General features: G+C 43.1%; 1 protein-coding gene across 3 annotated transcripts in view; it reads right to left on the bottom strand.

Moving 5' to 3' along the window:
• Positions 1-15044, bottom strand: part of fer1l4 (fer-1 like family member 4) — a 351889-nt gene that overhangs the window by 208661 nt on the left and 128184 nt on the right. For all 3 annotated transcript variants that reach the window (XM_041204900.1, XM_041204899.1, XM_041204901.1), the window contains exons 18-21: positions 12774-12894; positions 12242-12342; positions 10514-10601; positions 1236-1352 (exon numbers count right to left, since the gene is read on the bottom strand). In XM_041204900.1, coding sequence (XP_041060834.1) covers positions 1236-1352; positions 10514-10601; positions 12242-12342; positions 12774-12894 — 427 coding nt within the window. The remainder of the gene's footprint in view (positions 1-1235; positions 1353-10513; positions 10602-12241; positions 12343-12773; positions 12895-15044) is intronic.

Raw genomic sequence — 15044 nt, 5'->3', positions numbered from 1 at the left:
TCATTCTTCTGAACTCCAGTGAATATAATCCTAATCGACTCAACCTCTCCTCACATGTCAGTCCCGCCATCCCAGGAATCAGTCTGGTAAACTTTCGCTGTACACCCTCTATAGCAAGAACATCCTTCCTCAGATAGGGAGACCAAAACTGCACACAATATTCCAGGTGTGGTCTCACCAAGGCCCTGTACAATTGCAGCAAGACATCCCTGTTCCTGTACTCGAATCCTCTGGCTATGAAGGTCAACATACCATTTGCCTTCTTTACCGCCTGCTGCACCTGCATGCTTACCTTCAGCGACTGGTGTACAAGGACACCCAGGTCTCGTTGCACATTCCCCTCTCTCAATTTATAGCCATTCAGATAATAATCTGCCTTCCTGCTTTTGCTACCAAAGTGGATAACCTTACGTTTATCCACATTATACTGCATCTGCCATGCATTTGCCCACTCACTCAGCTTGTTCAAATCACACTGAAGCATCTCTGCATCCTCCTTACAGTCCATCCTGGGACTGGGTGCAGTCCTGGCAGTGCCCACTATTGAGCTCTTGACACTGCCAGGACTGCTGGAGCTGCCATCCAATCCTATTGGCCAGCAACTCCCAAGGGCAGAAGTCCCACTATTAGCCAACTCCGCCCACCGGCAGCATATTATGGCACAGAGCAATTCAGCTTCCAGCCAACTTTCCTTCTGTTCTGTTGAAGAGTCAAATGGACTCGAAACATTAACAGTGTTCCTCGCCACAGATGCTTCCAGACCTGCTGAGATTTTCCAGGTATTTTTGTTTTTGTTTTTGATTTCCTTCTGGAATGGGTGAGCTTTCTCCCCTCTCTGTAAAATGCAGCCCTGCGCATCTTACAGGATAGATTAGAGGTGGGATCCGCACATGGTGAGAGACCGGGTTAGAGTAGCTTGAGGCCAGGATAAGAGCAAGATAGCACAGAGAGCAGCTCCTCAGAGAGTGAGGTTGTACATGAGCTCTGATGCAGGAGACTCAGATGAGCACCTTCCACAGGGAAGGCGATGGGGGCGGGGAGGCTTTGATTTTTTACAGTGAAATACTTTGTGCATTTGGGAAGCCAAAGTAGCGAAAACCATTGCACTACCAGAGTAAACTCAATCACTTGTAGATTCATTTCCAGCTGACAAGTTTTCGGACAATTTGCTGAAATACTCAGTTATAAAACAGAGACTGTTACGATTGTCCCCCTGATGGTGGAAATGAGCTCACCTCCCCCACTCGTGTTTTGATTTTCGCCAGTAGTTTGTGTGCTTCACTAAGTTGCTCCTTTACATTTCTTTTGTTCAACCTTTTCATAATTCTTAGTGCCTGCTTTGCATAAACAATCTGGAAAATAAAATAACAAATATTTGTTGCATCAAAACCAGAAAATCTTCAGTATAATAAAAACACAGGTGGGTAAAGAATTCAATTAAACCTGAGCTCTGTAGCAGATAGATAATGCATTGTCTTCCTACACTGACATTGGCCAAACAGAGAATACCAAGTGTTGGCACTGGGCAGAGTCCACAGCACTGGCACTGGCCCAGTGCAGAATCCCAGGCTGACATTGGAGCAGTGGGGAATCCCCACACTAACACTGGACCAGAGTGGAGTCCCTTACACTGGCACTGGCCCAATGGGGAGTTCTTGGCACTGGTCCAGTGGGAAGTCCTCGACACCAACACTGGCCCAACACAAAATCTCTGGTCCCAACACTGGCTGGGTTTGGAGCCCCCGACACTAAAACTGGCCCTAGGGGGAGTCTACGGGACTGAAACTGGCTCAGTGGGAAGACATGGACACGACACTGCCTCAGAAGGTTATATGAACATACGAAATAGGAGCAGGAATAGCCATTTGGCCCCTCGAGCCTGCTCAGCCATTCAATAAGGTCATGGCTGATCTGTTTGCGTTTCAATTTCCACATTCCCATCTACCCCCGATAACCTTTGATTCTCTTGCCTAACAAGAATCTATCTACCTCTGCCTTAAAGATATTCAATGACCCCGCCTCCACCACCTTCTGAGGCAGAGAATTTCAAAGTCTCACAATCCTCTGAGAGAAAAAAATTCTCCTCATCTCTGTCCTAAAAGGGTGACCCCTAATTTTAAAACAGTGCCCCCTAGTTCTGGACTCACGCACAAGAAGAAACATCCTATCCATGTCCACCTTGTCAAGGCCGTTCAGGATCTTGTAAACTTCAAATCACTCTTCTAAACTCCAGGGAAACAAGCCCAGTCTGTCTAACTTAGTCTTCATTAGACAACCGCTCATTCCGGGTATCAATCTAGTAAACCTCCTCTGAACCGCCTCCAATACATTTACATCCTTCCTTAAATAAGGAGACCAAAACTGCACACAGTATTCGAGGTGCAGTCTCACCAATGCCCTGTATAACTGAAGCATAACATCCTTACTTTTATACAGTCATAGACACTTACAGCACAGAAAGAGGCCATTTGGCCCATCACTTCTGCGCCGGCCAACAAAGATCTGACTACACTGATCCCATTTTCCAGCACTTGGCCCATAGCCCTGGAGGCTGTGGCAACGCCAGTGAATATCTAAATACTTCTTAAATGTTACGAAAGTTTCTGAATCAACCACCCTTTCAGGCAGTGAGTTCCAGACTCCCACCAGCCTCTGGATGAAAACATTTCTCCTCAACTTCCCTCTTAGCCTTCTACCTCTTACCTTAAATCTATGTCCCTGGTTTTTGATCCCTCTACTAATGGAAAAAGTGCCTTCCTATCCACCCTATCTATGTCCCTCATAATCTTATCCACCTCTATCAGGTCTCCTCTCAACCTTCGCTGCTCCAAGGAAAACAGCCCCAACCTATCCAATCTTTCCTCATAGCTCAGACCCTCCAGCTCAGGCAGCATCCTGGTAAATCTCCTCTGCACCCTCTCCAGTGCAATCACATCCTTCTCATAATGTGGTGACCAGAACTGCACTCAGTACTCCAGTTGTGGCCTAACCAGCATTTTATACAGTTCCAGCATAATCTCCCTGCTCTTGTATTCCATATCTCAGCTAATAAAGGCAAATATCTCATTTCCCTTCTTAACCACCTTATCAACCTGCCCTGCTGTGGGATCTGTGGATCACCACGGAACATCTAATCTTCAGTACTTCCCAGGGTCCTACCACTCACAGTGTAATCCGTTGCCTTGTTAGCCCCAAGTGCATTACCTCACACTTTTCCGGGTTGAATTCCATTTGCCACTGCTCTGGCCACCTGACCAGTCCATTGATATCCTCCTGCAGTTTACAGCTCTCCTCTTCACTATTTACCATCCGACTAATTTTCGTGTCATCCACGAATATCTTGATCATACCCCCTACATTTAAGTCCAAATCATTTATGTACACCACAAACAGCAAGGGCCCCAGCACCGAACCCTGCGGAACCCCACTGGAAACAGACTTCCAGTCACAGAAACATCCCTCTACCATCACCCTCTGCTTCCTGCCTCTCAGCCAATTTTGGATCCAACGTGCCACTTTGCCTTGGATCCCATGGGCTCTTACTTTCTTGACCAGTCTGCCATGAGGGACATTATCAAAAGCCTTGCTAAAGTCCATGTAGACCACATCAAATGCATTACCCTCATCAACACTACTGGTTACCTCCTCAAAAAATTCAGTCATAGAGCCATAGAACCAAAGAACACTACAGCACAGAAAACAGGCCATTCGGCCCTTCTAGTCTGTGCCGAAATATCATTCCGCTAGTCCCATTGACCTGCACCTAGTCCATAACCCTCCAGAACTCTCCCATCCATGTATCTATCTAAATTATTCTTAAAACTTAAGAGTGAGCCCACATTTACCTCATCAGATGGTAGCTCATTCCACACTCTCACCACTCTCTGAGTGAAGAAGTTCCCCTAATGTTCTCCCTAAACCTTTCCCCTTTCACCCTAAAGCCATGTCCTCTCGTGTTTATCTCTCCTAATCTAAGTGGAAAGAGCCTACTCGCATTTACTCTGTCTATACCCCTCATAATTTTGTAAACTTCTATCATATCCCCCCTCATTCTTCTATGCTCCAAGGAATAAAGTCCTAATCTGTTTAATCTTTCCCTGTAACTCAACTCCTTAAGACCCGGCAACATCCTAGTAAATCTTCTCTGCACTCTCTCAATCTTACTGATATCCTTCCTGTAGTTAGGCGACCAGAACTGCACACAATAGTCCAAAGTTGGCCTCACCAATGTCTTATATAACCTCAGCATAACATCCCAACTCCTATACTCAATACTTTGATTTATGAAGGCCAGTATGCCAAAAGCTTTCTTTACAACCTTGTCTACCTGTGACGCCACTTTCAGGGAACTATGTATCTGAACTCCCAGATCCCTTTGTTCCTCCGCACTCCTCAGTGCCCTACCATTTACTGTGTATGTCCTACCTTGGTTTGACCTTCCAAAATGTAACACCTCATACTTTTCTACATTAAATTCCATCTGCCATTTTCTGGCCCATTTTTCCAGTTGGTCCAGATCTCTCTGCAAGCTTTGAAAGCCTTCCGCGCTGTCCACAACACCTCCAATCTTAGTGTCATCAGCAAACTTGCTGATCCAATTCACCACATTATCATCCAAATCATTGATATAGACAACAAACAACAATGGTCCCAGCACAGATCCCTGAGGCACACCACTAGTCACAGACCTCCAGTCTGAGAAGCAATCATCCACTACCACGCTCTGTCTTCTCCCACACAGCCAATTTCGAATCCAGTTTACAACCTCTCCATTGGTACCAAGTGTCTGAACCTTCTGAACTAACCTCCCATGTGGGACCTTGTCAAAGGCCTTACTAAAGTCCATGTAGACAACATCCACAGCCTTTCCTTCATCTACTTTCTTGGTAACCTCCTCGAAAAACTCTACAGGGTTCGTTAAACACGACCTACCAGGCACAAAGCCATGCTGACTATCCTTAATCAGCCCTTGGCTGTCCAAATAATTATATATCCGATCTCTCAGAACACCTTTCAATAATTTACCTACTACTGACGTCAGGCTCACTGGCCTGTAATTACCTGGTTTACTTTTGGAGCCTTTTTTAAACAACGGAACAACATGAGCTACCCTCCAATCCTCCGGCACCTCACCCATGGCTAAGGACATTGTAAATATTTCTGCCAGGGCCTCTGCAATTTCTACACTAGTCTCCCTCAAAGTCCGAAGGAATATCATGTCAGGCCCAGGGGATTTATCTATCTTTATTCGCTGTAAGGCAGCAAGTACCTCCTCCTCTTTAATCTCTATATGTTCCATGAACCTACTGCTTGTTTCCCTTCCTTCCTTATACACTATGCCAGTTTCCTGAGTAAATACTGATGCAAAAAAATTGTTTAAGATCTCCCCCATCTCGTGAGGCTCCACACATAGACGACCACTCTGATCTTCAAGGAGACCAATTGTGTCCCTTACTATCCTTTTACTCTTACTATACTTGTAGAAACCCTTCGGGTTTACCTTTACATTATCTGCCAAAGCAACCTCATGTCTTCTTTTTGCCTTTCTGATTTCCTTTTTTAATATTTTCTTACATTTTCTATACTCTACAAGTACCTCATTTAGTTCTTGTTGCCTATACCTGCTATACACCTCTCTGTTCTTCTTAACCAGATCGCCAATATCCCTTGAAAACCAAGGTTCCCTATGCCTGTTAACCTTGCCTTTAATCCTGACAGGAACATGCAAACTCTGCACTCTCAAAATTTCGCCTTTGAATGCCTTCCACTTACTGAACACATCCTTGCCAGAAAACAACTTATGCCAATCCACTCTTCCTAGATCCTTTCTCACTTCCACAAAATTGGCCTTTCTCCAAATTAGAATTTCAACTCAAGGACCAGACCTATCCTTATCCATAATTAGCTTAAAATTAATGACATTGTGGTCACTGGACCCAAAATGTTCGCCTAATCAAATTTGTCAAACACAACCTTCCCTTAACAAATCCATGCTGACTATCACTGATTAATCCTTGTCTCTCCAAGTGCAGATATATTCTGCCCCTCAGAATTCTTTCTAGTAACTTCCCCACCACTGAGGTTAGACTGACTGGCCTGTAATTTCGTGGTCTATCTCTTCCTCCCTTTTTTAATAATGGGACAATGTTAGTAGTCCTCCAGTCCTCTGGCACCTCAAAGTGGCCAGAGAGGATTTGAAGATTACTGCCAGGGCCCCTGATATCTCTTCCCTTGCCTCCCTCAACAGCGTGGGATACATCTCATCCGGGCCTGCAGATTTATCCACTTTTAAGGCCGCTAAATCTGTTAGTACCTCCTCTCTCTATGTTAATTTCCTCTAATATCTCACAGTCCTCCACCCTGATATCTATACCTGCGTCATCCTTTTCCATTGTGAAGACCGACGCAAAGTATTCATTGTTCAATTCCTCTCATAATAAAGAATCTCATTCCATTAGCTTTCTTAATTACTTGCTGTACCTGCATACTAACTTTTAGTGACTCATACACAGATCCCTCTGCACCTCGGAATTCTGAAGTCATTCTCCATTTAAATAATACTCTGCTTTTTTATTCTTCCTGCCAAAATAAACAACTTCACATTTTCCCAGGCACTGCCACAGGCTGATTGTTGTTGGGAACTAAAGATAGTTTAACTAAGCTATAGTTGAACTTGTAGGTATTAGGAATGAGTTTTAGCTTTAAGTTTAAGTTTAATTTGTGTTTGTGAAAGAAATCAGTATTAGTAGGGAAATAGTGTTGGAGATATTGATGGGATTGAAGGCCGATAAATCCCCAGGACCTGATAATCTACATCCCAGGGTACTTAAGGAAGTGGTAAAAACAAAAAATAAAAACAAAAAAACTGCGGATGCTGGAAATCCAAAACAAAAACAGAATTACCTGGAAAAACTCAGCAGGTCTGGCAGCATCGGCGGAGAAGAAAAGAGTTGATGTTTCGAGTCCTCATGACCCTTCGACCGAACTGGAACCCTTCCAGTTCGGTCGAAGGGTCATGAGGACTCGAAACGTCAACTCTTTTCTTCTCCGCCGAAGCTGCCAGACCTGCTGAGTTTTTTCAGGTAATTCTGTTTTTGTTTTTACTTAAGGAAGTGGCCCTAGAAATAGTGGATGCATCTTCCGAGATTCTATAGACTCTGGAACTGTTCCTACAGATTGGAGGGTAGCTAATGTAACCCCACTATTTCAAAAGGAAGGTAGAGAGAAAACAGGGAATTATAGACCAGTCAGCCTGACGTCGGTAGTGGGGAAAATTCTAGAGTCCATTATAAAAGATTTAATAGCTGAGCACGTGGAAAACAGTGGCAGAATTGGACAGAGTCAGCATGGATTTACGAAAGGGAAATCATGCTTGACAAATCTACTGGAATTTTTCGAGGATGTAACTAGTAGAGTTGATAAGGGGGAGCCAGTGGATGTGGTTTATTTGGATTTTCAGAAGGCTTTTGACAAAGTCCCACATAAGAGATTAGCATGTAAAATTAAAGCGCATGGGATTGGGGTAGTGTATTGAGATGGATAGAAAACTGGTAGGCAGACAGGAAACAAAGAGTAGGAATAAACGGGTCTTTTTCCGAATGGCAGGCAGTGACTAGTGGGGTACCGCAGGGATCAGTGCTGGGACCCCAGCTATTCACAATATATATTAATGATTTAGATGAGGGAACTAAATGTAATATCTCCAAATTTGCAGATGACACAAAATTGGGTGGGAGGGTGAGCTGTGAGGAGGTTCCAGAGATGCTTCAGTGTGATTTGAACAAGCTGAGTAAGTGGGCAAATGCATGGCAGATGCAGTATAATGTGGATAAATGTGAGGTTATCCATTTTGGTAGCAAAAGCAGGAAGGCAGATTATTATCTGAATGGCTATAAATTGAGAGAGGGGAATGTGCAACGAGACCTGGGTGTCCTTGTATACCAGTCACTGAAGGTAAGCATGTAGGTGCAGCAGGCGGTAAAGAAGGCAAATGGTATGTTGGACTTCATAGCGAGAGGATTAGAGTACAGGAGCAGGGATGTCTTACTGCAATTATATAAGGCCTTGGTGAGACCACACCTGGAATATTGTGTGCAGTCTTGCTCTCCTTATCTGAGGAAGGATATTCTTGCTATAGAGGGAGTGCAGCGAAGGTTTACCCGACTGATTCCTGGGATGTTGGGACTGACATATGAGGAGAGATTGAGTCGGTTAGGATTATATTCGCTGGAGTTCAGAAGAATGAGGGGGGATCTCATAGAAACCTATAAAGTTTTAACAGGACTAGACAGGGTAGATGCAGGAAGGATGTTCCCGATGGTGGGGGAGTCCAGATCCAGTGGTCACAGTCTGAGGATACGGGGTAGACCATTTAAGACTGAGATGAGGGGAAATTTCTACACCCAGAGAGTGGTGAGCCTGTGGAATTCACTACCACAGAAAATAGTTGAGGCCAAAACATTGTATGTTTTCAAGAAGGAGTTAGATATAGCTTTTGGTGCGAAAGGGACCAAAGGGTATGGGGAGAAAGCGGGAGCAGGCTATTGAGTTGGATGATCAGCCATGATCATAATGAATGGCGGAGCAGGCTCGAAGGGCCGAATGGCCTACTCCTGCTCCTATTTTCTATGTTGGCATGTTAAGGAAGGGTGAACTTGAGTTTTAATTTCACTTTAAAAGATGCCTGCTTTTTAATGAAGTTTACGACTCTTGAAGGCAAGTTAAAACAAACACAAGGTAGAAAAAAACTGGTGTTGTCTAGCAATAGGGTTCCAGAGAGGGGGACCCACGGAGACAGACAGAAACAGAAAAAGTAATTTCTGTTCAGCTGAAAGGAGCTGCCAGCAGAAGCAGAAAAGGAGAGGGACAGATAGCAAGTCCCAAACTAAAGTTGAAACCAGCTGCCAGGAGAAGCTGCACAGGAGAGGGAACTGCAAGAAGCAAGTTCCAAAAACTAAACAAGGAAGGGCCCAAAACCAGGGAGTGGAACAGGAAAGGCCCCGAGGGGGCAGTTATGTCAAAGGAAAGGAACAGGAATCTGGAAAAGGTCCTGCTAAGTGAATTTAAAAGTAAGGAGCAGAGAGGAAGTCTCCAAGCTTAAAGGGAGAAAGCTGCAGGATGTAGACTTAAAGCAATATAGGCTTGTGAGAAGCCAGAAGATTGAAGGCGACAGCCAAAGGCCTGTAACTCTTTACTATGGGCATGTGAAGCAGTGGTGTTCTGATGGCAGGGCTGAGTCAGAGAGAGAGCATGTGGAAGGAAGCTTGAATGCATGTAGCGATCCAGGGGAGAGGAACATCAGAAGGAGAGTTTGAAACCCTGGAGGTGGACCCTTCAGGAAGACGTCTGAGAGAAAGCGTCGTTTGGGGGAAGATTCTAGAGTGGGTTCTTCGAGAGTGGAGATTGGGGACCCTCGGGCGAAAGACGGAGTTCAGTGAGACCAGTTGGCTCACAGTGTGACAAGCGTCTGGGGGGCTGGGAGGAGTGGGTAAGTTGATAAGAGATCCATAGCATCTGTTTGGGGTGGCATCTGTCACTCGGTTTCAGAGTGTGGTGTGTCTGACCACAGGTCACCTATTGGTTTACAGGGACTGTGTACGTACTATGAACATTAGAGTATAAGATAAGACAAGATAAGATTGTGTTATCCTTAAAAATTCTTATATATCTGTAAAGGTATAGTTGTGGGTGAAGGGGTATTGTACTATAGTTCATCTTTTCTTGTTTAATAAATGTTTTATTCCTTCATTAAAGTTTATCAGTTGACTCCTTTGACTCTGTTCAGTAGCTGCCTTCCACGTTTCCAAACGAAAAATATAAGTTAGGATCTATCAAGCCGGGTTCCATCCTGGGATTTGGCTTGTCCAGTAGTAACATCAGCTGGGATCATAACACTGTGACAAACCCAGCAATGACCCTAGCAAGTGGAGAATCTCTGGCACTGGCACTAACCCAATGAGGAATCCCCTACACCAACACTGGCCCAATGTGTTTTGGATTTGTTCATGGGATGTGGGCATCACTGGCTAGGCCAGCATTTATTGCCCATCCCTAACTGACCTTGTTCAGAGGCATTTAAGAGTCAGCCACATTGCTATGGGTCTGGAGTCACATGTAGGCCAGACAAGGACAGCAGATTTCCTTCCCTAAAGGACATTGGTGAACCAGATGGGTTTTTATAACAATCAGCAATGGTTTCATGGTCATTATTATATTTTTGATTCCAGACTTTAATTGAATTCAAGTTTCACCGTCTGCTATAGTAGGATTTGAACCCAGGTCCCCAGAGCATCACCCTGGTCTCCAGAATGCTAATGAGTGACAATACCACTTGGCCACCGCCCTCCCAAGTTGGAGTGTTGGAGTCCCCAGCACTAATACTGTGTCAGGATCCCTGGTTACTGAGGTCCATAACAGAAAGCTGAAGAGAAAAAAACTGCTCCCAACCGAGCAAACCAGTCAGGAATAAAACAGCTTTGAGACATTCTAGGACATAACTAGTTCACTCACTCACAATATTATGCTTTAAGGACTTAATTCGACATCGATCCAAATTGTTGGGCCTGCTTGTGGTTTTCTTTTCAGCGTAGATGTGGTATTGCCTAGGACCAAGAAAACAAATAGTTTAACATTCACCTAATGTGCAATATAGAGCCTCCCAGATAAGAATGAGGAGATGATGATGATGAATGGACTGTTATACTGTCCTTGTGGCTCTTTTATGATGTAGCTTAATAAAGATGTACACGTGACACTGCTTGAGGAATTGACATCTTTTACTGTAGCAACTGGTTTCAGCCAATTCTCTCTAGTTTTATACATTAAAGTAATAAATGTAGATTAACTGGTTCAACTAAATAAGGTGGAACAATCTAAGAACCATCTTAAAACGGCATTCCCAGCATCCAGGATGTTACATGAACCCCACAATTATTTGTATGTTTGCTTCAAGAATCTTTCTTACTCTAATTTCCTGTCTAATGTGAAAATATAAAAACAAATGGTCAGGAACACTGAAAATCTGCAGACAAGGGACCTAATTTTAAAGTTGGGGTGAGGGTGGGTGAGGGTACAATGTGGCCTTAAACAGTCAATGGATTGGGCCTGATTCACTTACCATTCTCACTCAGAATGGAGTCTTGCTGTGCTGATAACAGATGCTCCAATACAGCAATATCCTGCAGGGCTTTACATTGGAAACCAGGAGACGAAAGAGAATTCAGGATAGCTCAGAGAGCTAAAAGGCTTGATAGAATGGTTTTCAAGAGATTCTTGAAAGGTGAGAGAATGAGAAAGACAAAAGGATTTTCTGGGCAAGTTACAAAGAGCATTAGTGCGGTGCTGAATGGGTCATCTTTTTATTGCTAGAGCAGAGGCTGCTGGGTTGAGTAATGCCCAGAATTGGAGGAACAGAAGGTGAGTTGTGGTATATAAACATATCACTTGGTTATGGTGTAGTGAGATTCCAGAGGGAATAATGTGGGTTTGGAAGGTGCTATCAAAGGATCCTTGGTGAATTCCTGCAGTGCATCTTGTAGATGGTACACACTGCTGCTACTGTGCATCGGTGGTGAAGGGAGTGAATGTTTGTGGATTGGATGCCAATCAAGCGTGATTGATTAACATGACTCTCTGAAATTAAGAGTTAGAGGAACTCTTTTCCAGGAGAGATGGTGTTCTGTGTCCTGAGAGCTCTAGTGCTAGAATTGGTGGCTGAGAAAGAATGTTTTGGGTTTTTGTTTAATTTTTCAAAATGGTCAACCGGAAATTTCACTGTTTTTCCTTGACAAATCCCAGAATTCCTATAGATTTGGGGGAAAAATCTCTAACGCACGAAGAAAGATTCTGATATTTTTTGTAGTATCTAATATATAAAAATATCTAATATATAAATAATATAATAATAATATATATAATAGTATCCAAAATATAAAAGTATCTAATATATAAATAATATAATAATAATATATATAATAGTATCCAATATATAAAAGTATCTAATATATAAATAATATAATAATATATATAATAGTATCCAAAATATAAAAGTATCTAATATATAAATAATATAATAATAATATATATAATAGTATCCAAAATATAAAAGTATCTAATATATAAATAATATAATAATATATATAATAGTATCCAATATATAAAAGTATCTAATATATAAATAATATAATAATAATAATATATATAATAGTATCCAATATATAAAAGTAACAAAACCAAACAAGACCTGCATCCTGCAGCAAACTCATTCAAGATTTGATGAAGTTGAATCTGTGACTCTGACTTTGGTCTCTTTACCATGTGTTCCACTTCAGCAAGTCCATCCTCCTAGGAAAAGGGAGAAGCACCAGAAAGAATTAAACGTTGCTGCCCTTTCACAATATTTTATGAAAAAGTCAAATGATGACTAACATTTTCCTTTATTCAAAAGCAGCCAATCTTTTCAATTTCACTCCCTGGTTTTTAAATCGTTGCTAAAATCCTGCCAGAAAGGTTAAAGAACATCTTTAACTGTTGATCATTGATTCTGCTGTTTCCTTTCCACTTATCCTTCCCCACTTGTTCCCACTGCTTTATGAAGGCTGCAATATATTTCAATCATGAACATCAAGCTAAATTTATGATTATATTTGGAGCCTTATTTTCTGTTTAAGTAGAATAACTGAAAGCTAATTTTCAGTGAAAAACTGAAAGCTTTTGTCTTAAAGTATTCTCACATCATGTCAAACAACTTTGCAGAGTCTCAGTAATGCACCTACCAGTCTCCCTGCAATCTTTGTCAGGAGGTTGGAATTATACAAGCGCCATGAATAATCTTCCCAACTACTCCATACATACACACATGGTTTCTCATATAGAAACGGAAGACAACAATATGACCTGAAATAGAGAAAACACAAAGAAAGAGGTATACGGATTTAAATTGTTGATCCAGTGTTCCCTTAAAGGATGCAATGATCTCCATCTCGACCATTCCTCATGAAGAGAAAGCTGAGACACCTCCTTTTGACCTTCAATAAATGCAATCATTGAGGCCCCAGCATCAACAACAATGTATTCATATAGCACCTTTAACATAATAAACTGTCCCAAGATGCTTCACAGGAGTCTTACCAAAGTTTGACACCAAACTACATAAGGGGATCTTAAGGCTAATGGCCAAAATCTTGGTCAAAGAGGTCAGTTTTAAGGAGCAACTTCACAGAATAATTACGATGTAGAAGGATGCCATTCAGCCCATCACATCCATGCTGGCTGTCTCAAGGAACAATTCACCTAGTGCTATTCCCTGGCCTTTTCCCTGTAGCCCTGCACATTTCTCCTCTTCCAATAATAATCCAGTTCCCTTTTGAATACCTGACTGAACCAGTCTCCGCCATCTTGTCCAGCTGTGCATTTCAGACCTTAATCACTCACTGCTTATAAATATCTTTCCTCATGTCACCATTGTTTCTTTTACCAATTACTTTAAATCTGTGCCCTCTGGTTCTTGGGAGGGACATAATTGTGGTGTATAAAATTATGAGGGGCATAGATAGGGTAGACAGGAAGGAACTTTTCCCCTTGGTGGAGGGATCAATAACCACGGGGCATAGATTTAAGGTAAGGGGCAGGAGGTTTAGAGGGGATGTGAGGAAGAATTTTTTTCACCCAGAGGGTGGTGGGAATCTGGAACTCACTTTCTGAAAGGGTGGTAGAGGCAGAAATCCTGATAACATTTAAGAAGTATTTGGATGTGCACTTGTGATGTCATGGCATACAAGGTTATGGGCCTAGTGCTGGAAAATGGGATTAGAATAGTTAGGTACTTGTTTGACTGGCACAGACTCAATGGGCCGAAGGGCATTTTTCTGTGCTGTAGACCTTTGTGACTCTATGACCTTCCACCAACGGGAACAGCTATACAGTTAGGAAGGGAGTTCCAGGATTTTGACCCAGTGACAGTGAAGGAATGGTGATATATTTCCAAGTCAGGATGGTGAGTGACTTGGAGGGGAACTTCCAGGAGGTGTTGTTCCCATCTATCTGCTGCCCTTGTCCTTCTAGATGGTAGTGGTCGTGGGTTTGGAAGGTGCTGCTTAAGTAGCCTTGGTGAGTTGTTGCAGTGCATCTTGTAGATGGTACACACTGCTGCTACCGTACATCAGTGGTGGAGAGAGTGAATGTTTGTGGATGTGGTGCCAATCAAGTGGGCTGCTTTGTCCTGCATGGTGTTAAGCTTCTTGAGTGTTGTTGGAGCTGCGCTCATCCAGGCAAGTGGGCAAACGGAATGCAGCCATCTAAATGAGTGAAGACTTGGAGTTTGGTGAGAGGGGAGTTCAGTGAAGGGGGAGAAGGGGTTGTTCGTTTCCAATTTCTATCTTTCTCACCCCATAGAAATTGGTTCTTGCTCTACTACCAGGGAAAGGAGCTAGCTGTTTGGTGAGTATCTGGTTAGTGGGTAAGTGCTACTCTCACCCTATGGTTTAAAAGAGTACACAAATTAGTGGTAAAGTTAATAAAATATATAGGAACCCAACATAAATAAGTGATTAATATAATTAAGTAATTATTAAAACACATTAAGGATGGCAGGGCAGGTGATGTGTCAAGGCTGCAGCATGTGGGAGCTCCTGGGTAACATTGTGATCCAGGGCAAACACGTCTGCAGTAAGTGTTTGTGGCTCGAGGAACTTCGGCTCAGAGTCATTGAGCTGGAGGCTGAGCTGCAGACACTGCAACACATCAGGGAGCGGAAAAGTTACCTGGTTGCTTTGTACCAGGAGACAGTCACACCACTTAGCATAGGGTCTCCTGATTTGGTCAGTGTCAGGGGCAGGAGGGTGTGACTGCGAGTGGGACAGGTAAGGCGACCCAGAGGGCAGGATTGTGAGCCCCTGCAATTGTAAAACAGGAGGTTTGGGGTGCTTGCAATCTATGTGGATGAAAGTAAGGTTTGCAAGGTGGATGAGCTGGCTGGCCATGGCACTGTGGTACAGGAAGCCATCCAAGTGGGGGGAGCAAAAAGGAATGTAATGGTGGTAAGGGAC

This window comes from Carcharodon carcharias, chromosome 14 (assembly GCF_017639515.1).
Source record: "Carcharodon carcharias isolate sCarCar2 chromosome 14, sCarCar2.pri, whole genome shotgun sequence".
NCBI classification, from domain to species: Eukaryota; Metazoa; Chordata; class Chondrichthyes; order Lamniformes; family Lamnidae; genus Carcharodon; species Carcharodon carcharias.
Note: the sequence above shows the minus strand (reverse complement) of the source record. Positions and strands in the feature narration are given on the sequence as shown.